The sequence below is a fragment of the Eurytemora carolleeae genome, unplaced genomic scaffold (assembly GCF_000591075.1).
Source record: "Eurytemora carolleeae unplaced genomic scaffold, Eaff_2.0 scaffold1281, whole genome shotgun sequence".
NCBI classification, from domain to species: Eukaryota; Metazoa; Arthropoda; class Copepoda; order Calanoida; family Temoridae; genus Eurytemora; species Eurytemora carolleeae.
In genome coordinates, this window is record NW_019397168.1 from 10,090 (window position 1) to 37,121 (window position 27,032).

Consider the following 27,032-nt stretch of genomic DNA (forward strand, 5'->3'; position numbering starts at 1 on the left):
TCAAACAATAAAAAACTAACCGTACCTTAACCGGATTTAGTAATTGTCAACACATCTTATGAAATAAAAAAAGAAATCTATTCTGGTTAAAATAAATCACAATAGTAATTAATATATAATTTACATGAATAATTCATTATTCATCCATGAATTAGTACTCATGTACTCAGTAAAAAATCATGATTATGAATTTTTTTTTTTGATTCGACACATCACACAATTTATTTGCGGTGATCATGTAGGGTTAATTTTGAATAGTTAGTATTTAAGAAATTTCATACAATAAAATCCTTAATCGATCATCGGAAGAATTTATCAAAAGGCGCCTTGACAATGTTTCAATTGTGTTTTTATACTACATTACGTAAAGTTCAGTATTTGTGAAAATAAATAAATAGCCATGAATATGCGGGATCAGTTTTAAAGAGAAGAGTTCCATATAATCATTTTATTAAAAAACTAAATATCTGCAACATTCCATTATCAGAAAGTGAAGAATACGACATTTGATGAATTCTGTCGATGTAATTATTCGAGTTATTATATAATGGTTTCACTGTAACAGAACTGAAAATATCTAAAAATACTTCATAAACCACTTTTTCCTTTCCCATTAATTCATGAATCGTATATTTCAAAGCAGGGTGGACTTCTGCCCCCCCTAGTTGCGCGCTTGGTTGCCCCCCCCCCCTCCGTACGTATTCGTCAAAATTTAAGCATTTTAATTTAGAGTTGAAAGGATTGTGGTACGGCTGTAATTGATTTTGAAAGAATTCAAAATGACATCTAAAATATTTGCAAAAAATACAACACACAAATAGAGTTCTTAAATAATAATTAATTAAGTATTGACTTAATTTCTAGAATTTAAAGGGTCACCCTGTTGAGTAATTGATCAGCTGACTAGAGAGAGTTTCATCCAAACCAAACCAACTTTATGTTTTTATTCTTTCCTCACGGCTCACTCAGTTAAAGCCGGAGAATTGTTCGACTGGCTTTGGTTATTTTGTGTTAATAGTTAAAAGGTAAGGATGTAGGATATAATAATAAGATTAATGGAATTGTTGAGTCCTCCCTTTTTCATGATTATTGTGTAAAATCTGCCGTCAAAATTAATGTAATTACTTTTAAGATATAAAATATAGAATTACCATATAATAGTCTAAATAGTAGTAAAAGGAGAACATACGTAGATATGACCAAATGATATATTGTAGATAATTACCCCCTCTTCCCCTCCTAAAACATTTAAACTTAACACTTTGATTTAAATAAATTTCAATACAAGCCTAAAAATACATATATATATATATATATACTGTACAGTTGGTTAAGAAAAATAACATTCTTGCGCCAAGCGCTGCGACTAGGAAAAATCTAGGGGTTGAAAGGGGTCCGAGCGCTGGGGGTAGGACAAACTAGGGGACTACTTAGCCCATGCCTCTAGGGCATTAAAGGGGGACATCCTGGTAACTTCCTCGAGAACGATTTTTGGACCCCGCCCCCAACAAAGAGAACATGTTTACAATTAATTCAGAAGATGGGCGCGAAGCGCCCTCTAAGGCTAGAAAGAAGGGCGCGAAGCGCCTTGAATTTCTAGTATGTATATATTTTTTTGTCCGTGAATCGGAATTTACATCCACAATTCTAAACTATGGATTTTAAAAATTTTCAGGGGAGTATTTTTCTCGGAAAGTTATTTTTCCTCCATAAGTTATATTTTTTGCTTAGAATTTTATTTGTCTGATTTTGAAAAAAATGATTTTTATGAGGGAAAAATAATTTCTGGGTTTAAGTTTCAACAAGAATAAAATTTAAAACAAACTTGAAAACAAAACCAATTAAATAAAATATTTAAATTTTAGATGCGTCTCCGAGCGGACCGAGGCAAAGAAGCTTAACAAGAAGGCGAGAACACAGTGCAAGGTATACAAAAATAATATGTATTAAAAACAATTTTACCTTTAAAATATATATTTCAAACAATATCTCGAAAATAAACCTAGTTTTGATTAATTTAATCACTGTTTAAACAACCTCATCTTGTTTTAAATTAATTTTTATTCATTTTTTGTTTAATCTGATTACATTGATATCCTTATGTTCATGAAAATAATTGCATAATTAATCCTTTTTTTATAATTATAATTAACAATTACTATGATGTATTTTCAATTTAAATCCTCAAATAATTTCCTCCCTCAGTTGTTGGCCCTGAATGTGTAATATACAGGAATTGGGTAAAATAAATGATTTTAGGGTAAAAAAATGGGTATTAATTATCGAAAAGGATGTAAAACTTGCCTTCCCCCCCCCCCCCCCTGGAACATATAAAATCAGTTCCCAACACCCAAGCACAGAGTGTTCAAAGTGAACATTCTTCAACTCATCTTGACTATAATATGGCCGTTATTCGCATTTTACAGGAAAAGACAAATTATAACATATTCCAAAAAGTCCTTTTTTATGATTTTACAGACCTAAAAAGTTTTTAATTTGTTAAAAACAAGGTACAACATAGGAGCCATTTTCAGGGATTCAGTTTTAATCAAAATAAGCCCAAATCTCTCTTTTGTATGACCACACTGTGGGAGGGGGGGGGGGGGGTTCTTAAATATTTAATATTAAATTTTAATGTTTTCTTCCCCCAAAGCATCAATTCCCCGACAAGGAGGGGGGGTTTCTTGAAAATACATACCCTGGTGCAGAACATTGTTTGATATTAGGCAGGATACTGGTCAGGGCTGGACCCGGAGTATGCCGGAGAAAGAAACGGAAGACCAATCAACAGACTCTATCAAGAGGATACAACGGTAATGATTGATTGATTGATTTAATGATAGGTTGATTGACTGTTTAACTCATTGAATTAGGTGATAAATATTCTTCTTCTCAAATACTTTATTAAAAACAAAAGAACATTTATACACTTAGAATATAATTATAGGTATACAGTGGCTTGTTCTCCCTCTATAGTTTCAGATAAAATAACAGACGTGATTTCAAATATTCCATGGAAGAAGAAATAGAGATAAACTTTTAATAAATCTGCAAAAATTATGGATTTATGAATTTGTAAAGTGGCTTGTTCGCCCTTTTATTTAGCAAAGATAATATATTCAATAAAAGAAAAACGAGAGAAAAAACTTTAAAAATCAGCAGAAATTTTTGATAAGGGCGTAAATGCATAAACGCCTAGAGCTAAAATGCATAAATATTGATCGGTTGATTGGTTGATTGTCTTATTAGGGAACGACTGGTCGGTTGGTTGATTTATTCATTGAACAGCCGATTGATTGTTTAATTGATTAATTGCTTGATTTATTAACTAATAAGTTTTGAAATAAAAATCGGTTCAATGATGGATTGATTTATTAATATGTTTGGTCAATTGATTAGTGGATAGTTAAATTGATTTGCTAAATACCATGTATTAAGGTATAAGGAGGAGAGGCGGAAGCAGTTAGCTGCTCAGGCAGCTTCTCGTCTCTCAGGGAACGCGAGCTCAAGCGAGGAGGATGATCAGGCGGACAGGTAGAAGGAGGGGGGGGGGAGTGGATATATATTTATGTACTGAAATACAAATGCCCGGACATAAAAAAAAGTTTGGTGCTTCGGGAAAATGTAAATTTTAGCCTAGTGTATTTGTCGGGATTTAGAAATTTTATGTTGCGGGCAAGGGGGGGAAAGAGGACCGTCTAAAAACTTTTTTTTAACATGTAAAAGCTGTCAACCTTTTTATCATGATGTTTAGGGGGCTAGGAATATTTCAAGAACTCTCTAGAGTTTTGTTCGCAGTTTCGGAAAGTAATGTACACGAACGCAGTGATGATGCTTATTGTTCAGGCCTTGTTTACATTACTCCCAGAAACTGCAGTACACTTTTTTAACAACAATGAAGTCGTTTATGATAAAATACTTGATAGTTGTTAAATTGTGATAAATATTTTCATTGACCTGTTTTAAGGCGTTCTTACACGGAGTTTAAGAGAAGGAGGAGAAGGGAGAGAGGAAGTAAGGAGAATAATAAGGTGAGGGTTATGTTTACGGCGCCCTGGAGGGAAGATGGGGGGGGGGGGGTATAGAAATGAACATTTTCTCAAATGACTCGATTCTTCTTAAAATTAAGTGATAAAAACCGAAGAAAAACTTTGAACAATTTGGATGACAAAATGTTTTAAATATTTCTCTTCTTTGTGTACGTTTATTTTTGATAAAAAAAAAATCAACTTTAACTACGTTACACAAAGGTTGCAAAATATAAACTCTACAAAGTTATAGGGATAGGGTTTCATGGATGGAAGGAAAGGAGAGGGGGGGGGGTATGATTATATCACGAAAACATGTACTCTTGCATTGTCCATTAATGCATTTACTCAATATTGGAAAAATATCTTGGAAAACAACACGACATTAATAAGAGACAAGTATTTTTTCTTTACAGGCGCGTATCGTTATTTATTTATTGATTTTAATGAAAAATAGGTAATCTATGACTTTTATTTATAACAAGGACATAGGTTATCATAAAAACTAAAATAAAATAAATAAATTGCAGTGCAGTATACTGGTCAGCTTATACAGACTTAGACATGTGACAATAATACTGTACTGCCATTGGGTTGAAGTTCTGGTCACGTGATACGGACGTATATCTTACATATATATATATATATATATTTACGTTTTGGTATAATTTTGTCACAGTCTTATCTCAATTTCTCGGGACAGGAACATTAGATAGATGTCTTATATGTATCGTTTAACGCCTGAGATTCTCACGTTTCAGCCTTTACCCGCTTTCTTTTTCCTTTACAGTCCCTTTAAATACAATTTAGCTATCCATAAATGTAGTAATGGCGTCGAACTAAAAGTTTAATTTTATTCACTGAAAATAATACATTTATAATTAATTTATTCAATAAAAGTGAAATATATGGAGGGGAGGGAGGGGGGGGGGGGGTTCTTGACAACGCCCTTTAAGAAGTCCTCAGTGTACAAATATGTCTGCTGGTTATTTAGAAGGAATTTTATCTTGAAGAAAATATCATTTGTCATTAATCTTACTGTTAAGAACAGTTTCTTCAAGGATAGTCAAGTTCTCAGTCAGAAATAAAGTAATTGTCCCTGTTGTTTCAAGTGAATCTCTATGTTAAGGACAGCCATGACCGATTAACAAAATCATTGTTTGATCAAACGATCTTGAAGATATCGTCATTTTTCTTGCATTGAAAATGTTTTCTTCGGTATACGGAAATCTGCAAGTTCCTTCAAAGAGAAACCACAATTAAAAATAATGAATTCTTTTTTAACCTTAGATTGATTATTTTCTACTAAGATTATTTCTAAAAGGAGCGACTTTGGTATTTATGCACTCGGAGAAAAATGAGGAAATTGTCAGAATTACACACTTTTGCAGAGCAGAAAAACGTCAATCCATTTTCCCCAGATAAAGATTTAATTGTAGATTATACATTTCACTCTACTAACTTGAAATTACGCCTACAGTCCCTTTAAATTCAATTCAAATTTTTAAACTTGAAGAATTGACCGTCCTGCTAAAGACAGTCCTTGGAATTAATCAACTAAATGACCATCCTGCCAAAGACAGCCCTTGGAATTAATCAACTAAATGACCATCCTGCCAAAGACAGTCCTTGGAATTAATCAACTAAATGACCATCCTGCCAAAGACAGTCCTTGGAATTNTGGGGGGGGGGAATTTCTGAGGGTCTGGAAAAAATTACCCTGAAACTACCTAACTTCTGAAGGAAAAAAAGTATTTTAAAAATGTGTTGTGAATGATTTTCCAAGAAAATATTAATCCCTGATTGTAATATTATCAATATTCTCAGGGTTCATCCAGACACAACCTAAACTCCTCCGGCGGGGAGCTGTATCAGAGCCGGAGCCGAGGTTCTCCTGATACAAGAATATCTCCGGATCTTCAAACCTCTCCGTCCCTACGAGGTTCTCAGGACCTCTTGAAAGGATCTCCCGAGGTCCCTGAACGTTCCAAGGGATACTCGAGGTTGAAAGGTTCTCCGAGTAGGTTGAAGAGTAGGTCTAGAGATAGGTCTTGCTCCAACTATGCCCGGAGAAGAGAATCTTTAGAGCCTGAACCTCAAGTTCCTCAGGGAGCAGTTGGAGTAGGAGCAGCTGAGCTGGACAGAAATAAAGATTCTCCAGAGCATATTTATCAGGTTATTATTATTATTATTATTATCATTATTATTATTATTATTATTGTCAGGTACAAAGTGATCTGATTCCCATGTCCAGAAATTGTCACCGTAAAATATTTGACTTGAACTTGTTAATGTTTTTTTTTGATTTGACGCAGTTAAAAAAACAATTACAAGTTAGATATTGGTACTAACACTTTTTACTCTCTAACTTCTGGACCCCCCCCCCCCCCGCGATGGTCCTTTTTACGGTTTTCTCCCTTAGGACCCTAAGCCTGTCTGACCCAAAAATTGTTAAACCCTAAACTAAATTAAGATTTCATAGGTTATTTTTAATTCAATACAATAAAAGAAGGATCGGAGCTCAAAATGGGGGAGGGGTCCTTATTCTCGAGCTAGGGTTGGGACCCCATATATTCAAATCTATTTAACTATTACACATGAACATAAAAAAATCTCCAAAAAGTTTGATTGAGAATGAGTTTTTTTGTGTTGTATTTTAACTAAAATGCTAACAAGCAATGAGAGGTTTTAAAGAAAACTTCAAAATATTTTGAGTGTTAAAACAAAAATTAAAATGAATGAAACTAGTTTTTCCTCTGAATAGAAATGCATTTGTTCGCGGATTAACTCTATTTTGTGGTTTGCCGCGCAGTTTTACGTGGGAGGGGGGAGCGAGTATTTCCACTTTGCGTTCAACAATCAGACGCAAATAGCTAATCAGATTCATCAGCGGAAAACTATTTTTGTGGGGGTAGGGGGATAGTAGATAGTGGATAAGGACAGGGACAAAGATATGAGAAGCGTACGGAATTTATCCTCTTCTATATACCCGGATATTCTCTAGGTGATACCTGAACCTCCTGAGTCACGTCCCAGATTCCTTGGACCTAAACAGAACCAAACCCAAAAATCTCAGGTACTTGCTAAATAAAAAAAAAACAACTATATTTTAAAGGGTTTTACAAATTGAAAAAGGCTTTTTCAACTCTTACGTAAACTAACAATAGACAAAAAAGGAAAACGAAAAAAGGTTCACCCTTTATTTTTACTGAACAGCTTCTATAATCATATTTATAAAATTAATTATAAAATTTTTTAAATTTTATTTAGGATCTGTCCACGGACAGTGCTAGTAATATTTCTCCTGCCTACAGTAAAGACAGTCTTGATAGATCAGGCAGCAGGGATAGTTTAGGTACAGTTTAAACAAAAATAAACTCATGTAAAAATTATCATTTAAAGGGACTGTTAGCTTCATTTCAAGTGGCACTTAATTCAAAGATGGCAATACCTGAATCATAACTGTTGAAGATACTGTCGTTTTTCTAGGGTTAAAAGTAGTAGATGTACATTGTACATTGTACAGATAATCCTGATATGTCTCATCACAGTGCAAAAGTTGCTTTTGTATAAACCCACAGTTATAAATGATCAGTTTTCAAAAATATAAACATTGATATCTAATTCATTCTTGATCCTACAAAGCTTTTAAGGGTACAGTTGTGAATCGGGTATTGCCATCTTTGCATGCAGGGTCACTTGAAATTTCTCTTACAATCCCTTTAACATTTTCATCCCTTCTCATATACATAAATTTTGTTCTCTCTTACCTTCAAAGAAATTAAAAACTTATTTTTTTGCAAAAATACTTTTTTTAATGTATAAGAAATATTTATTAAACCTTTGTTCTGAATTAAAACCCATTTTTTTTTTATTTAAAAAAATTAAATAATTAATTTCAAATAAAAACTTAGAAAAGATTAAAATTAAATTCTGGCTGATTTATATATATTTTTTTTCGCGATTTAAAAAAATATGTTTTAGGAGACAAGGATTTGTTGGAGCGGGAGGGTCTAGTGTCTCCGGATATAATCAGGAATGTGAGTAATCAAATCACTCCAACACCTAGGCGAAGAAGGAAAAATCAAGGTATTTACGAGACTGAGTCTTTAATCCTTTATCTGAACAACAACGGGGAAGATATCGACGGGTTCTTTTTATATAAAATAGTGTCGAATTCTGTCAATTTCTTTTATTTGTCTCCGGAGTCACTTAACAGAAAACCCACAAATCGAAATTATCTAATTCTTTAGTTAGACAATCAAGGATATCTTTATTAGTATTTGCTCAATTACAAAGGTTTAATGGGTATCACTGTGAATTGGACAAGTAACTCCGTTTTTTTTAATAGTTACAGAACTTTATTCCCTCGAAAGAAAAACATTAATATATTAAATAAAGAGTGCTTTTTTAAGAAATAGAAATGTGAAAATCCGCTTTTTACAACTTGTCTCTCTTGTAAGTAGTCCTCCCTTAATAATCACATAATCATAATAATTATAATACGAGGATATACGAGTATTGATCTGAAAATTTCCCCATCTTGAGAAACCCAAACCGCCAACGGAGGATTAGTAATGCACCCGGCCAGAACTTATGGTCCGGTCCAACCCGGCCATCCCTAACAGGATGAAGTACTACCTGGAGGCGAGGAGCGAAGCGCACTCTGCCACAGCCTGTCATGTTGTGCCTACGCTATTAAGCTAATATTGTACCTGTAATACGTTCGACTTGCCAGAACAATTCCTTTGTTATGTGGCGGATGGTGTCCCCTCTTGACATTATTGTGTTTATAAACACTAATTAATACTTTTTTAAAGAAAATATGTATTCCAGATTAAATATCTATCCACTTTAGAATTGTACCAATTATGTTTTTCAGATGAATCCATTCTAGCCGTCTCTTCTAAGTTTCCTTCAGTCCGTCCAACTCTGGATCTAACCCTGAGTAAAACCGTCCTAGATCTAAACCCTAAACCTCACCAGGACTTCACTGCCAAATCAAACCTTGAGCTAGACCTGAAACCTTCTCATGAAGCCTCCAGTAAACAATCAAACATAGATCTGACCAACCCTAGACTGAACATTATCAATAATAATCCAGAATCTCCAGGTAATGAAATCAAAACAATTTAGATAAAAACAGAGAAATCTGGGAAATTTGTATTGTAAATTTTTTGAAATGTACATAATGCTTGTAAAGACAGATCAGCAATCATAAGCTAAGATTATCGAAAAAAATAAATTAATTCGTCAATCCTTGCATTTAATGCATTTATTCTCCCGGTACATTCTTCTTTTACTCGTTTTTTATTAATTCTCTTTTTTTTCTCACACGTTTAATTACCTTTTAAATGGCGAATCTGAGTTTTGAAAACTTTAGAATAAAATCCTTAATCCTTAATCCCTATAACTTAATCTGAGTATCCAATGGACGCACTTTTTCTTTAACCATTCCTTCTTAGATATAGTAAAGAAAAATAAAAAAATCGGGTTTTTAAAAATTATGGAGTTCCTCCCGTTTCTGTATATTAATCTTAAATGGCGCGCAAAATTTCAAATATATCGGCTTCTTATTCGCGACTCTGATGGGTTGAATTTGATACACTTACACTTTTCAGGATCTTGATATCCACCATTCCAAGGTTTTCAGCTCAGATCTAACAAATAATATTGTAGGAAGTGTTCTGAGTCCTAGTTCTAATTTGTCCGCCAGTAAACCGCCGATATTCCCCGCCCCTGACCGCTCTTCCAACGGTTTCAAGTTCCAGCTCAAGAAATCCGGGGACTCCCCTCCGGGATTCATGAGGTCGGAGAGCAGCAGATCTGATACTGAACCTGCTCCATTTATTAAGGTAGGGAGGGAGGGGAGCTTGGTAGGACGGGATTTAAAACAAATAACATTTTTCCCGCAGTTGTGTAGCCTAAATCACTAAGGACAGCACTAGGACAAAGCTAGGACAATGCTAGGATAAGGCTAGGACAAAATTAGGACGATGCTAGGTCAAAATTAGGACAAGGCTAGGACTAGGCTAGGACTAGGCTAGGACAAGGCTAGGACAAGGCTAGGACAAGGCTAGGACAAGGCTTGGACAAGGCTAGGACAAGGTGATGACAAGGCCAGGACAAGACGAGGACAAGACTAGGACAGGGCGTCGAAAAATTATCGATGATTATAGGTTGTAATATCTGAATGATTTGTTAAGAAATAAAATGATTCTTTACGGTCCGAGTTGAGTCGTTTTTAAAAATTTTCTCCTTATAGACGCAACAGATAGAAGTAAGATTAGTGGCGATTACCATCGATAATTTTTCGCCGTTACCCACTTTCATTTTTGCGAACACTCCCTTTAAATATGCTTAATTATCTTTAATTAACTGATAAAACAATATGTATATAATATATATTATATATCTATATTTTAAAATCTAATTAAGGAGTTTAACGGCCTAGTTCGAAGAAGAAGTGGACAATTCAATCCAAACGAGGTAGCTCCGCCCAAACCCTTGCCACGCCCACATTCAGTATATAGGATGGAAGGGCAGATCAACCACAGGCAATCAATCAATCAATCAATCAAATTTGTATGTCGGTATTCTTTAAACCATTTTCGGATCAGTAACGTGGAAGAAATAATCGTTTTTCTTATATTATTATATTATTTCCTATTTTTTTCTGTTGCAGATATCAGCATTCAAAATATTCAAGTTGCAAAGTTTCAAAAAACATGGATATCTCAGCTGTTATATAAAACATTTATGGCTACCTGTGTTACTCAAACATGCCGCTCTAGAAATGAAGGAAAACACGACCTTAGTCCATTTAAGCGGAAAAGTTTGAATGACGCAGTGACGCACCGCCTAGAATTACTGAGATTTACCTAATTATTCCATATACGGAGACACAAGGAGAAACTAGAATTCTTCCGACCTTAGCCTATACCATTCATATATATGTATATATATATATATAATGAAAATGTTTATATTTTTTGGTTAACTAAAAATTCTTTGTGCTTTGCGACCTTTCTACTCTCCATGTTTGCGTGTAATAGATTTTCTTTTCTTCAACATTTATATCTTGTATTTAGTTTTATTTGTTCAAAATTGTTATAAAGCAAGTTAATTTTTCTTCCCACAAAAATAATTCTCAAGCTTGTTTTTTTGGAACACAATAGACTTTTCATAAACCTTTTATTCTGATGTAGCCTAGCAGAGCTTATAGGGCTTATTTAAACCTTTTAGGAACAGCCTGTAGCCAGAATAGTGCTGACATGAATTGTTTATACTTTATCACCCTGTAGCCATAATGGCGCTTACACGAACCTTTTATTCTTGATCACCCTGTAGACAGAGTAGCGCTGACAAATCTTTTATTCTTGATCACCCTGTTGGCAAAATAGCGCTGATATAAACCTTATTCTTGATCACCCTGTTGCCAAAATAGCGCTGATATAAACCATTTTATGCTTGATCACCCTTTTGCCAAAATAGCGCTGACATGCACCTTTTATTCTTGCACACCCTGTAGCCAGAATAGCGGTGACATAAACCTTTTATTCTTGATCACCCTGTTGCCAAAGTAGCGCTGACATGCACCTTTTATTCTAAAACATCCTGTTACCAGAATAGCGGTGACATTAAACTTTTATTCTTGGAACACCCTGTAGCCAAAATAGTGCAAACATTACCCTTTTATTCTCGATTACCCTGTAGACAGAATAGCGCTGACATGCACCATTTATTCTTGAACACCCTGTAACCAGTATAGCGCTGACATTAACCTGTTTTTGCTTTAATTTGCTGAGATTTCTTGCTTCTTGACCTTGAGGGATAAAAAGGAAGCGTTTTACAAATTCTACTCATTCTGCTCATTCTGCTAACTAGTACAAGAACTTGGATAAAACCTAGAGGAGAAGGTTTTATGCAACCCAGAGTGGGAGGAGAAGGATTGGGTTTAGATTGGTTCGACATAGAGATATGGAGAGGAGGCTGATATTTGATCTTAAATTGAAATTGGATACTGGATACTGGATAGTAATTACCAACTAAATAGAGTTCGGATACTGGTGAATATAGTTCGAATACTGGATATAGTTCGGATACTGGATAGAGCTTGGATACTGGATATAGTTCGGATACTGGATATAGTTCGGATACTGGATATAGTTCGGATACTGGATAGGGTTCGGATAATAGATAAAGTTCGAATACTGGATAGGGTTCGGATACTAGATAAAGTTCGGATACTGAATATAGTTCGGGTACTAGATAAAGTTCAGATACTAGATAGAGTTCGGATACTGTATGTTTAATAAAAATTGGATACATTATAATCAGTTGATCAATATTTAAATTTTATGGATTTTATTTTGATCTACACGGATAGATATTTAAGTTATTTTAAAATGAACATGGGATCTATTTGAAGATTGAGAACATTGAAATAGCTGCTGACTGCTGGGATAAAAAATTGTGCACTAAATTCGGTGCTCTAAGTTAAGACTTATATAAATTTTTTAACTGATCAATTATTGGTTGATTGTTCCTCAGAGGATCTGAGATAGATTCTGTCAATCCGGTCTCGGAGAAGGAACGGAGAAAGTCGGATTTCCTGTCACATTACGAGGTAGGATCCAAAGAAACAAATGCATTATTTTTTCGTCGTAAATTGTAGAAAAACAACTTGTGAAACAGCAGATTTTTCCTTTTAATGGATTTGCATTTTTTTAATATCTACAAAATATAAACTTGTCTTGTGAGGTCATGCAACATTTGGTTTAGTCTTTATTTAAATATTAATACATAATGTAATGCATCACGAATTTTATAATTAAGTCTGGTTGGTTACTGAACATTTTTTTCGTAGGAACTAACTTGTCGGGCTGCAATGGCGATTAAGACGGTTGATTTGTTTGTAAGGGAACCGTCAACGGTTGGGACCCCATTACCCTCCCCAGGAACCTATCTACCCTCCCCGTTATCCTCCACCTCCTGCCTCCCCTCCCCCCTCTCCCCAGGGGTTGAGTCCGTTGAGTTTAATGAGGAGGAGGTGCTCAAGACCTGTCAGGTATTCTTACTTTAATGGGACTTCATTTTCTGCGAATATTACACTTAAGTAATAACGGTTGGTGTTCTTAAACCAGACAATTTTTTTTCTCATCTTTTGTTGTTTCTTTTTAGTCTTAAAGATGAATTTTTAAAGGAAGGAACGTAGAGCTTTTGATTAAAAACTTCAAAGAATGTTTTTAACCTTTTTAATATAAACAAGGAAATTAATAATGATGTTTTTGATATAGGATTTTCTTGTTGATTATAACAAGGCAAAACAACAAGGTTCTCCGACCTCGACACGACCTGGATATTCTCCGACCCATCCTTCATCTGTTCCCGGAGATACATCATCCCGTCCTACTCCCATCCCTGCTCCGCGGTTCAGTATATCACACTCCCGGAGTCAGTCTAGTCCCGGGAGATCCTTGAGTCAACCCAACCCAACCCGTCCCATCAGCCAACTCAGTCAGGAGGATGAACTACTCTTAGAGGCAGCACAGGTAGTTCTAATTTATTCTGAACTAGAAACTTGGATTTCCTTAATTTGGTTCGCTTAATCTCAATATCCACTTTGGACCCTTATGATTTTCTGCTTAATCCTCTCTTTTGGTGCTGGAATCCGACCAATGAGAGTTCTTAATAAAGTCTGATTTAAAAAAAAGCTGAATTAATAAATGGACAAGTATTAAGGAACTCTTGACGGAATTTCAGGAGACACTCCATTTTAAAAAGAGGGGCATGGCTGATCCACAATGGTTTCCGTAAATCCGTCGTCATAAGAAAATATGATGAAGATATCCTAGTTTCTCTATCTTTAAATTGATTATATCCAATTACAGTTTCTCTAAAAAAAATTGACAAAAGAGAGAGCAGGTTGCTTCTTATCTAGGTTTGAATACGACGAACCGGGCGTGCAATTTTTCATGGGGGGGGGGGATTTGAAATTACTCCAACTGTTCCTTTAAGATCAAATCTGAAAACTAAGACAGGCCTTGTAGCTACAAGAATAAGATCTCTCTGATTTTGTGAGAAATGCGAAATTTGAATTCTAAGAAAATCCCGCCCGCACAAAATCATATTTGGAACCGGTAAATTGTAGATTGATCAATTTCAATACAAAGAAAGAAGCCTTTGTGTCTTACAAGAGGGGGCTATATCCCCCCCCCCTCATTCCACTTTCTCCGCTAAAAGTTACATTTTATCTTGTAATCTGATACCTCGGATACAGATTTCAAATGTCATCCTTTTGTTTATGTTCTTTCATGCCTTATTTGTGCATAAATTTAAATACGGGAGATGGATTTATTTATTAGAAAATTAATTACAGACTTTATTTGCGTGTGCGAAGAATAACTTTTCTTAATGGAATTTGGAAGACTAGCCTTAGAGGGCGCTTCGCGCCCATCTTCTAAATTAATTGTGAACATGTTCTCTTTGTGTACATCGTAAAACAAAACAAAATAATTCGCGGATTTTCACAAAAAATTTCGTGGATTTTCAAAATTTTCAAAAATTTAATGAAGATCGAATTTTGATGGAGACAAATATTTGAAATTTTGATCATGCATAAACCTTCCCTGTGGTCTCGTGATGTCCCACAAAAAATTTGGGCCCGATCGGTTCAGCCGTTTTGACGTTTATTGGATACAAACAAACAGACAAGCCAAATTTATATATAGATTAAAAAATATAGAGAAAAGTAATAGAATATAGCCAATATATATTTATATTTATATCTGTTTTGGCTAAAGATTTAACCTTTGCAAAATATATTTAAATTTTGCGTCTAGTTCCTGTAAGAAGATACTGTAGATGATGCGCGTGGGTTTTCTACGCATATTTGACCTTTACCTGTGACGTCATTCTGCGTCAGAAAGGCCTAAAAAGAAAGAAAGAAGCTGGAAAGATTTGTACTGCAATCTTTATCTTCAACTCCCCCCCCCCCCAAACAAAACAAAAAATGTTAACAAGGATAAGCTTGTTTACATTTATTCCACAAATTGCAGTTTACTTTTTAGTGTGGGTTCCTTGTCAGTTTATTCCTTGGCTATATATCCAGATATCCTTCAGCATATTAATTAGCATATTTGCTCCGCTTTAATCAGACTGGAAACGATAAATCGCAACGTTTTTAGTCTTGTTGACGTAGATGTGCAAATTGAAACTGCAAATTTATCTTTTTATTTAATCTGCATGAAAATCATACAAGGTACCCCACTTACAACGACATTAGTGACAAACTTTAAAGATCGTCTTCGATATCCTTAAATGTGGTCCGTCATTTTTGTCATTTCATATTTACCATAGACTTAGTTCGTTTTATTATAAAACTTAAATTTTCGTAGATTTTTTCTGTTAAAATAATAAGTGTTGACATTTTTTTCCGGGCCAATTTTGTTTACTTTGACGGCCAATAATGCGTCCATTGGGTCATGTGAGTTGACCCAAAAAATTAAGAGCCGATCAGTTAAGAGTTATTTGACGTTTATTGTTATAAAGTATAAGTTGGGCAACCTTCTTATTTTGAATTCAGTAATCAGTGATCATCCTTGATTAAATAATGTCGTCTCTCAATGGTCTTGTTTAATGCGAAACCCTGAAAGTAAAATGTAAATAGCTATTTATTTATTTTGTTTTAGATGAAGGGCCCGGCGTTGTCCGTCGGGAAAAAAAATTGAAGAAAAAAATTTTCCGATTTTTTAACATAAAACACCCCCCGGCCACCCCTGAGTGTCCTCAAAAAGTTTCAACCCATTCGGTCCAGCCGTTTGGCTATGGGCAACATATATAAATATATACGAATGCCTTGTTTTATTATATAGATTTTTCATAAAATCCCTTTAATCTAGTTTTATTTGTTATGTGACCAATATCGGACTAATAATAATAAAGCTAATTTTCAATCGAAATCATATATTTTAAATACTTACAATTGTGTTATAAAAAAAGAGGGGGGGGGGGGTTATAATTTTACCCCTATAGTAGCGCCTTTTCGATTTGTGCAATGTGTATTTTAACTATTTTTTTTTTTAATTTGGTTTTTGTTTAACTGCCTGAAGCTAAACGATATCAACCGCCAATATAAATTTCAAAGGGGTGCTTTCATGGTGTATTCTACGGTAGTAAAAATCAAACCAAATTCATGCTTAACTATTTTCTATGGGAGTTTTGGATAAATAGTCAGAAAGTTATAAAGTTAGATAGATAGATAGAAAAAAAGAAAGAAGGATGGATAGATACCTCTGATTTGATAAGAGTTGGCGCAAGAAATGAAATGTAAAAATCCGCGAAAACTGTGCAGTCTTCAGTCTTCAGTTAGTCCACACAGGGAAAGCAGCGGGAATTCTAAAAATGAATAAAGATTTAGTTTAACTGATTTAAATAAATAATCTGCCGGGAATTCCTTCAAAAATGCGGGAAATGCTCGAGTAAAAACTCGCAAATTCTTATAAACAGTGTAAGTTCTTGTTACATTCATGGGCCGCCCCAACAAAGAATGGTTCTTGTTGACAAAGAGATAAATGTTGGACTGTTTAGAACAATGAAATGTTAAGTTGTCAGGACACCATCGCTTCATATCGAAATGTGTGAAAAGGGTGTATATATATATATATATATATGGAAAAGTGTCTGTGTTTTTAAACCTCGCCCTATTGTTTTTGTTTAAAGGGACTGATGAGGTTATTTCAAGTAAATCTTCAATTACAAAGTGTCTGATCATAGATAAATGAAACAATTGTTAATATTTCTCTAGAAAGTGAATTGCGGATTTACGCATTGAAGACGAGAGAGAAAATGTCATAATTTACCTTTCTTAATTAAAATCCCCCTCCTAGAAATAAAAACTTTCTCAAGAATTTCTACGGTTGGAAACAATCCATGGAATTTTAAATCATCGCTCTAATTTAAAAAAACCTTTTCTAGATTTTGATTTTAAAATTAAGGGTAAGAACAAATCAATTTCTTTTAACTTTAGAAAACTTTTATTGAAACTCTTAAAATTAAAACCTGTGAACAAATCAATGGAAAGCTTCTTTTCAAAGAGGGGCATGTAAAATTCACAATGGTAAAGAAGATATTTTTTTTGCCTCAAAGTGTTTTATTCTGATAATTTCTAAGGAAGAAATGCGCAGGACACTGCATAGAGAAACAACCATTTCAAATAGTCGATTTTCAAGTTGATGAATATCTAACAAACTTTTAATCGTTATGTAATAATTTAAAAAAAACTAATTCTGAAAACGTATCCACCCCCAAAGTAGGAGTTTTGAACGTCGAATTTGCGCTCAAACTCAGGATTTACAGATCTTTAATAAGCGTAATATGTCTCAAATGAATCCCAAAGAAGTTTTTCGCAACACTGCATACTCCGTTCAACTACCTTACATAGCCGGGCACTCCCTTTAATTGGAGAGTCACTTCCCTTTGATGGGTAATTATTTAGTCTTATTCTTGCGTAACTTTCTTGTTTTCAGGGCAAACAGTTTTGGGAAAGCGGAGATATTGAGAAAACGTTCAGAGCTCGGTCGTCTTCATTCTCAATGCCGGATAGGTCGTCTTCCTTTTTAGAGGCACAGCACAACTCCGAGACGTCGTCTGCAAAATTAAGGTAGGGCACTGTCTAATCTATTATTATTGTTAAAACAGGTTCATGTCTAGTTTAATTTTATAAATGGGTTTGGTTTATGGTATACTGCAGGGGTTACCTACAAAAGATAAGACTTTAAATGACGACCTAAAACTCTCAAAATTTGACGATCTGCGGCTCGAATTTTGTTTCTGCCTTAGACAAAAACTCGAATGTTGTAAGCTAACTGATTTATTTACCATAGATAGAAGAAACTTAAGTTGCAGGAAGCCTTTCAGTCTTTCTTTATTTATACTAGCTTGGGAACTCAGCTTTGCCTTGGATATAACTTTCGCCTGGAAGGTCAACCCACTCTAACTTAAAGTTTTTCAACATAGCTAAGCTCATTCCCTCGGTTCTACCAAAGTGCCGAATCAAAATTTTAGACAAATCAATCCAGGGGTTTATTGTAGAACATACCAACAAACAGAAAAACAGACAGACAAAGAGAGATTACCACTTTACATATATAGATAAGGATTAGCCACAAAGATGAAGCTTTAGAGACGACTGTACAGAATTAATTCTGGTTTCCTGCAGCAGTATGTTTGTTTCTTTCTTTGCTTAAACAATTTGTTAAAACAATACAAAACAAAATTAAATTTTCATATTGTTTAATTATCTAATGAGACACAGATCGTCCTTTAAGTCTCATTTATTGCTGATAAACCTGTACCGTGTAAACATTATGAACCTCTTCCCACTTATTATTCTTCTGTACTATTGGATATTTTTCTAAAAGTCACCCCCCCCCCTCTTTTTATCACCTCTCTAAATTGTTAAATGTTTGATATCTTTTGGGAAATTTACTTGATGCCGCCCATCCTTCCCTCTACAGGAAAGTTAAGAGATTTATACCTTAGAAAGGCCGGATTTTCAAGACCAATTTTACCTGTAAAGCATCCAAACAAAGTTTAGTACAATTTCATCGGCTTCTAAAATGAAAATCCGAATTTTTTTATACTAAAACTTTGAGTAGTGGGATGTCATTTACTTAATTATCTCAAGGGACAATTAATCAACATAAAATCCCGTCAATTTGGTAAAATAACTGTAAATCTGTTATAGACCTATTCTGAAGAAGAGTACAGAGGACTTGTCCTACACTGCACATGCTGTACATACAGTACACAGTGCCCCCAGCAACCCCAACTCTACAATTAGTATTCTAAAGAACCGGGATGATATCTTCGGGAAGGGGAAGCGAAGGTCTGCTGGGGAGGACGGGAAGGGGGAGCATGTAAGGATCCGCTCCCCCTCCCCTAACAGCCGAGGGGAGCATGTTAGAATCAGATCACCGTCTCCGGATTCGTCCGACGAGCCGCGGACGAGTCATCGTAGTCGGAACAGTTCGTTTGGAGACGACAGATCAGATTCCGAGATTCCGTCTATACTAAAGAGAAGAGCAAGTGCAGATGATTTTATGCTAGATGTAAGTAAATCCTGTTTATTGGCGGGAAGGGGATAATTTCAAATATTGCCAATTATTGCTCCCAAAACTCCTAATAATGTAATTCATTAAAATTATATAATTTGGTATCTTTTTGGTGCACATTGTTTTTATTCTATGTACACAATATATTTTAATGATTCTGATGTAAACAGGGAAAACCAAAAAACTCTTAAATAGAAAGACTACTTTTAGACTCAAGTTATGACTAATCATTTAATAAGTGATTAAATAAGTTACTATTAAAACTATTTACTTTTTAACAGCATCAAATACACTTTATTAATGCTTTAATGTCGTCTTCCTATTCCGCAGTTTTCTGTTACGTTCTCAATATGAATTAAGTAAATCTTTTCTGATGTTCATCTGAGTAATTCCTCTTTTTTTAATCTGATTAAATGTACATACTGAGTAATTACACTAGTTTATAACCTGATCTTATATAAACAGACTGAGTAATTTCACTAGTTTATAACCTGATCTTATGTAAACAGACTGAGCAATTACACTAGTTTATAATAACCTTATCTTATGTACAGACTGAGTAATTACACTAGTTTATAATTGATCTTTTGTACAGACTGCGTAGTTACTCTAGTTTATAACCTGGTCTTATGTACAGACTGAGGAACAAACAAGAAAAAATGTTATGTACCATTTTTCAGGCTGAGTACAATCAGGCCTCCCCTGAGAAGGCGAGTATACTGAAGAGAAAAGCAAGTTTCGGCAGCACGTACAGTACATACAGTGGCAGTCATAGTCCAGACCCGGGCACAGAGGGAACCAGGTACAACGTATTTGTGGTTAATAGTTTTCAAGTCTTTAAAGGGACTGATCGTCGTAATTATCAAGTGACTCTTCATTTATAGAATGGTATATCCGATTAACAACCGCAAACAGGAGTAAAATAGTTATGTATTATTCTTACAATTGTGAAATCTCTATGACGATATCTTCTACATCATTGATGGTTTAAAGGATACTGTTGTGAATCGGGTATGCTCCTCTTGAAATGACACCAATGTCCGACAGTCCCTTTAATGATATTTGATCAGAGCTGCGAACTTTATAATGATGGATATCGAGATCAATGCTTGATCCTCTCTTATTCTTAATCTCGAGACTAACCTAATCTTGTACTTGTATCCTGAAAAGTGTATAAAATCAAACAATCAGAGTCGCGTATCAGAAGCCGGGAATTTTTGCGCGCCATTTAAGATTAATATACAGAAACGGGATGGACTCTCTCATTTTGAAAAACCGGTTTTTGATTTTTCTGTACTATATCCAAAAAAGAGCGGATTAAGCAAGAAATCAAAAGTGTTCACATTGGATATTTTAATTAAGCAGTTGGGATTAAAGGTTTCCCATTCTAAAGTTCCCAGCTCAGCATTGTTACTAGAAGCAATTTTCTGTGAAGGAAATAAGAATATTTTGTTTAAAAAGAATCATAATTATAGTTGTTCTCGTTCTTAATAACTGTGAATGTTTTCTCTAAATTAATCTTGATCTTGTTGGATATCTATCTACAGGGTGACTTACAAAGGATGAGACTGTAAAGACTACCTTAATGACAATTTATTTTGGTTTCCTGCCTCAAATATACACTTTTAATGGCATATTTGATGATTATGCTAAGGAAGAAACAATTTCACAGGGAACCTCGACTGAAAGAACAAAGTCGGATTAAACTCCGTTTAGTCGTTTCTGAAGTCTCATCTTTTGTGGCTAACCCTGTAGAGTGTAGAAGTAGTTTAACCTAGTTAGACTTAACTAAGCTTTCCAGGTTTTTTCATTTTTTTGGAATTCTAGAAATTATTTGTTTGTTTTCCCACAAACATGTTTTCATCTTCTTTTATCACTAAATTTATTTCCCTTTTCTTTTCTTCAATTTAGCTCAGCTTGTGAATTATGATCTAGCATGGGTGGAATTATGATTTAGTGTTGGGGAATTTTGATTAAGGTTAAGAGGAATTTTTGAGATTTTAAAATTTTACTGTGGGAATTTTGAGAATAGATAAAAGGTGAATTTTTATTAGGAATGGTGAAATTTCGATTATTTGGGATAATAGAATTTCGCTTTCGGAAGAGTGAATTTCGATTTAGGTTTTTTTTTTTGGGGGGGGGGAGGAGAGAAATTCAATTTAGAGAGCGGGTTTATTTTTTTGGGAAGTGAAAATTTCGATTAAGAGAGGGGGTTTTTCATTTTTTTGGGAAGTGAGAATTTCAATTTGGGAAAGAGGAATTTCTTTTATTTTGGTAAAAGGGAAGTTCGATTGAGAATAAAATTTTGGTTATGTAGGAAGGAAAGAGAAATATTCATTTAATCTATGCTGAAGAAAATAGATCTCATACTAATATATATTAGTATCTATACTGAAGAAAAGTAGCAGAACTTGTAGCAGATCTCAAACTAATATTTATATTACGACTGAAGAGAAGTAGCAGAACTTGTAGCAGATCTAATACTAAATATTACGATCTATACTGAAGAAAATTAGTAGAAAAAGTAGCAGAACTTGTAGCAGATCTAATACTAATATATATTACTATCTATACTGAAGAAAAGTAGCAGAACTTGTAGCTGATCTCAAACTAATATATATTAGGATCTATACTTAAGAAAAGTAGCAGAACTTGTAGCAGATCTAATAGTAAATTTTACGATCTATACTGAAGAAAATTAGTAGAAACAGAGCAGAACTTGTAGCAGATCTAATACTAAATATTAAGATCTATACTGAAGAAAATTAGTAGAAACAGAGCAGAACCTGTAGCAGATCTAATACTAATATATATTACTATCTATACTGAAGAAAAGTAGCAGAACTTGTAGCAGATCTCAAACTAATATATATTACGATCTATACTGAAGAAAAGTAGCAGAACTTGTAGCAGATCTAATAGTAAATTTTACGATCCATACTGAAGAAAATTAGTAGAAACAGTAGCAGAACTTGTAGAAGATCTAATGCTAATATATATTTAGATCTATACTGAAGAAAAGTAGCAGAAACAGTAGCAGAACTTGTATCACATCTAATACAAATATATATTTAGATCTATACTGAAGAAAAGTAGTAGAAACAGTAGCAGAACTTGTAGCAGATCTAATACTAATATATATTTAGATCTATACTGAAGAAAAGTAGCAGAAACAGTAGCAGAACTTGTAGCAGATCTGCCAGTTTTGAAGACCTAGACGTAGAAGGTAAGATAAGAAATTATGGAGTCTACTCTATTTAATAGTATTGCCACACTTTAATCAAATTTTTGTCGTAAAATATTAATCTACTTTATTAATTATGAATTTACTCCCTATGAATCTACACCCTATTAATCTACACTCTGTAAATTTACTCCCTATTAATCTACTCCCTATGATCTAGTCATCTACTCCCTGGCCTATTAATGTACTCCCTATTAATGTACCACCATTAATCTACTCCATAATCTACTCAACAATAATCTACTCCCTATTAAGGAACAAAATCAATCCTGAAATCTCGCAACAGCAGTAGAACCTGCAGTAGATCTGGGTCCCAGGAGGAGCTTGACCTAGACCTGGATGAGGAGGAGGAGGAGTGGATGGAACCTAAACCTAAATCCATCCTCAAGAAGAAACAGTGGAGCACAGATGATGAGCTGGATGATAGATCTGATAGACCTAAATCTATTCTCAAATCTCGGAGGTCGGAGGAATCAATATCTCCGTCATTAAAATCTCGGAGGTCGGAGGAGTCAATATCTCCGGTTGGTGAGCCTCTGGGGGCACAGGAGAACTCAAGGTAATGATCATAATAGATGATAGTTTAGTGTTTTCGTTCCTAAAAACTTTACTTTTCATAACTTTTTAAAGAACATTCTTGCTTACTGGAGATTTCAAAAATGTACACTTAAAGACTAATCTGAGAAAAGAATTAAAATGAAAATGTTCGTAAAAAAAAGATTTGCCTTATGCTAACCTCCCCTCTAGCTCTCGCAACTTTACCCTTTTATCTATACAATGCAGAGAAAAAAAAGATTTAAAAATATTAAAAGATTTAGAATAATGACGTAGCATGAGTTTTAAATCCAGGTCTCAAATAGTCACTCATAAAACAAGATGAAGAAAAATTTCCGTCTGTATGGCTTGAAGGGGGGGGGGGTGTTTTAAAAATGATTCTGACTACAGCAATAATTGTTGTTTGCCACTTCTTAATAAAGAAATCAAAGAAATGTTATTGCTTCCAATGGTTCCCTCGACCAATTATTCCTTATAAATATCCAAAGCATAGTAAAGGATGTTTTGCTGACCAAATTGGTCGAGAGAATCTTTTTTCCCTACAAAGTAACATATCAATTTTATCGCCTTGAAAATTGAGTGAAAGTTAAAAATTTCTAAAAGAACGTTTGTAGAACGAATTGTTATACTACATAATCGTCCCAAGTTAAAAGTAACTTAACACCTTGTAGTAATAGTACTACTGTAATGGGAGGATCATGTTTGATTAATGTTTGTCATAAGAGAGTAAACGAACAAAAATTGTAAGAATTCAACATTCAACAAAAAAAAATTCGATTTCAGTTTGTAAATTCTCAATCAACTCCTTAGTTACAGATTATGTAATATTACATTTATACTGATGTAAATTACCTTTCTTTTATTTCAATATATCATTTTTATTCTTGTCTTTTTTATATTTAAGATGTTCTTTGCAGTTTTATTTATAACTAGCAGAAGGGATCGGCGTTCCCCTTGGGAAAAAAATAAAAAAAAAAATTGAAAAAAATCACATTGTTTTAGCCTTATATACCCCCCGGCCACCCATGAGTTTCCTCAAAAAAATTTCGCCCATTAGATCCAGCCGTTTGGCCGGCTATTCGTGACATAAATACGAATGCCTTGTTTTATTATATAGGTTGCTTCAGTTCAGAACAAAATCTTGTTGTCAGACACAAGTATTTTTGTCCAATCAATGTTAATTAATTCCTATTTGCTCTTGTATCTACACTTGACTAAAAACATAAAAGATTAGTTTTTTATTTGAAATTAATAATTTATTTCAATTAATAAATTTTAGGAGTGGAAGCGCCAGACGGTATTCAAGACATTCATCTCTACAATCTGATACAGAGGAACAGTCAGGTAGTTTTGATTCATCTCTACAATCTGATACAGAGGAACAGTCAGGTAGTTTTAATTCATCTCTACAATCTGATAGAGAGGAACAGTCAGGTAGTTTTAATTCATTTATTTATTAATTCGTTGATTCAATAATTCGTAGATTCATTGTTTTTATTTATTTATTTATTATTTTATTTATCGCTTCATTCATTCATGCTTTTCAACTTTCCTTTCATTTATTTATTTTTTAGTTTTTTTTCCCTTGACATTCATCCTTTTATTTAGAAGTAGTTAAGCTTGCCATAACTGGTTGAACTACGTCTCCCAATTTATCAAAACCGACCTCTGATATATTCAGTTAAAATGATCTTACTAATTTTTCTCGAGTAATCTATCTTTTATTCCATTATAGGAATAAAATAAAAGATATATTAAATAATTATTGATAAATATTGTTTAGGACGTACTTCTCCTGTAGTTCAGTTCCCCTCCCTCTCCTCCTCTATCCCGGAGCATACTAGTAGTATCCGTCCCATCCTTAAACATAGAGATGATACTCTTCATGGAATACTAAAGCACAGAGAGAAATCCTCCTCCCCTGTCCTTGAACCCGTGACTGACCAGGGACCTGGAGACTGGACCGGATCCGGGTTTGATGCAACTAAATTTACAACTAATTATTGTCGGACTGATCCAGGACCTGGAGATGAGCATGTTCTTGAACCCCAAAGAGGAGGACATGATGAAGGAAGAGCTGGGGTTTTCAACAGATTCAGATCTTGTAGTCCACCAGTCTCAGAGTCATCTCGTCTTTTCCCATCACATAGTTGCTCACCAAGGCGTGGATCCCCGCCCCTCAGAAGAATGGAGGGATTGGAGGGAACGCCTCTGAGAATCCTGGAGAGGCGGGACAGAACGCCCCCTCTGGGTGATGAAGATGAGGTGCTTTGTATTGAAGAACATCTCTCAGATAATGGAGAAGGTAAGACGGTTAATATTGGATTAGGTTTAGGACACTTCCACGAACCCATATCCACCATATCCGCAAACCTTATGTATCCTAAATTCTAATCCGCCAAAATATGGGAGAATCCTCGGATCAGGTTCTTGTAAAAACATCAACTTTATTTAGATTATTTTCAAAACAAAACTATCAATTTGACATGCATGTAAAAGTATTCTCATGGTGTCAAGTTTCTCCCACAGTATTGGAAATCTTCAGTGAAACCTACCACACAATAATAAGTAAAATGAATATTTATCATCTGATAATGGTATATGGTGTAACCAATTACCATCTAATAACAATAATATTAATTAGAACTAACTGTGTTTAACTGGAAAGTCGTGTATAAGTAATTTCAACTTTACTCAGATTATGTTTATTGAACCTAAGGTCGGATTTATTGAATATATGGATGATAAAAAGTTTAACTAGGTAACCTAGTTCAGCTTGCTCAAGTGAAACTTTTTATTTTTAGTTCATCTTCTAGTAGCTGTAAATTAAATTCGACCTCTTGTGATTGAAATTAATCTATGAGCGAGGAAATAGAACTAAGTGTTTAAACTACTTCTTCTGCGCTTCAATCTTAACTCAAACCAGTAGTTGAACCAGTTGAACCTATTTATGTACAGTCATAATCACCGGGAATTAATTGACAGTTAATCAAACGACTATTACTGGCAATTTTAACAGCTCAAAAAAGACAGACCACATTTTGGAAATGGCAGGACTAGGGCTATTTTGTGATTATCGTTTTAACAATCATATTTGTAAAATTATATTGTAAAGTCGTCTGATTAATTGTAAATTAATTCCCGGTTTTTCTGATTAGGACTGCAGTTACTTTTCAACTACATGGTTACCCACAAAGGTCCAAAAATGAGATTTCAGAGAAGACTGAACGAATTTTATGCTGCCTGTGTCTTCATTATCATGATTCATTTATTATCATGATTAAAAGACTGTGAATCAAAACCAGAAGACTTAACTTAACCTTGGGATCGTCATATTCAAAGAATGTTAGGTCGTCTTCACAGTCTCATTCTTTTTGGGTAACCCTGTAACCCTGTAACTTCCAACTCTGATTGTATTTACACCTAGATCTTAATCTGACCTCAACCCTGAATACTTTTTATTCATCTCTTCCTCCGCTTAGTTGGCGGAATTCTAGTTGCATTTATTACATTCCAATCTTATTCAAACTTTTTATCCCCCCCCCCCTCCTTCAGCAACATGTCGAGATAAGGCTGGGTATTGTTTTTGAGCCCTATCAAGCATTTCAGCTTTACTATTTTAATATTCTATAAATCTCTAGCACAAGCACTTCATAATTTATATTCGTATAGGTTGCGTGATTTAAATTTGAAGAATTAAAAGTTGAAAATATAAAAATCAGTATTGCAATTAGAAAACTTTTTTGCAAAAAAAATATATTTGCACATCGCACCACCCAACCTTCTTTTTCTAAAACCCAATGCACAAACATATATATTTTATAAAACCTTGTTGACCGCATTTTAAAAAACGGAAACATTTTCTGGGGGGGGGGGGTGGGAACCCTATTTTGTCAAGCAAGGATGCCCATCCCTGACAACCGCCTCTGCTTGGCATTTGTGTATTCATGCAATCAACATTTATAATGATGCAGAAATGCCTGGCACGTGCAAACTGCACAGTATAATTAGGGGCAATTAATCTACACTGCTGGATAATTAACATTTAAGTGAATTGTTCAACAAATCAGTTTTTCCCCAACTAGCTTT

At 34.4% G+C, this 27,032-nt stretch overlaps 1 protein-coding gene across 1 annotated transcript in view; it reads left to right on the forward strand.

The window, feature by feature from the left end:
• Positions 1 to 918: 918 nt before the first annotated feature.
• LOC111712458 (serine-rich adhesin for platelets) overlaps positions 919 to 27,032 on the forward strand; it is a 65,565-nt gene continuing 39,451 nt past the window's right edge. The window contains exons 1-22 of the mRNA XM_023487069.1: positions 919 to 1,025; positions 1,866 to 1,926; positions 2,727 to 2,813; positions 3,439 to 3,534; positions 3,968 to 4,031; positions 5,856 to 6,203; positions 7,033 to 7,104; positions 7,299 to 7,383; positions 8,013 to 8,117; positions 8,911 to 9,141; positions 9,708 to 9,883; positions 10,467 to 10,585; positions 12,582 to 12,657; positions 12,898 to 13,098; positions 13,328 to 13,582; positions 17,558 to 17,691; positions 18,778 to 19,141; positions 19,825 to 19,946; positions 22,291 to 22,370; positions 22,644 to 22,947; positions 24,223 to 24,332; positions 24,727 to 25,248. Of these exons, the coding sequence (XP_023342837.1) occupies positions 2,758 to 2,813; positions 3,439 to 3,534; positions 3,968 to 4,031; positions 5,856 to 6,203; positions 7,033 to 7,104; positions 7,299 to 7,383; positions 8,013 to 8,117; positions 8,911 to 9,141; positions 9,708 to 9,883; positions 10,467 to 10,585; positions 12,582 to 12,657; positions 12,898 to 13,098; positions 13,328 to 13,582; positions 17,558 to 17,691; positions 18,778 to 19,141; positions 19,825 to 19,946; positions 22,291 to 22,370; positions 22,644 to 22,947; positions 24,223 to 24,332; positions 24,727 to 25,248 (3,520 nt within the window). The 5' untranslated portion in view covers positions 919 to 1,025; positions 1,866 to 1,926; positions 2,727 to 2,757. The remainder of the gene's footprint in view (positions 1,026 to 1,865; positions 1,927 to 2,726; positions 2,814 to 3,438; positions 3,535 to 3,967; positions 4,032 to 5,855; positions 6,204 to 7,032; positions 7,105 to 7,298; positions 7,384 to 8,012; positions 8,118 to 8,910; positions 9,142 to 9,707; positions 9,884 to 10,466; positions 10,586 to 12,581; positions 12,658 to 12,897; positions 13,099 to 13,327; positions 13,583 to 17,557; positions 17,692 to 18,777; positions 19,142 to 19,824; positions 19,947 to 22,290; positions 22,371 to 22,643; positions 22,948 to 24,222; positions 24,333 to 24,726; positions 25,249 to 27,032) is intronic.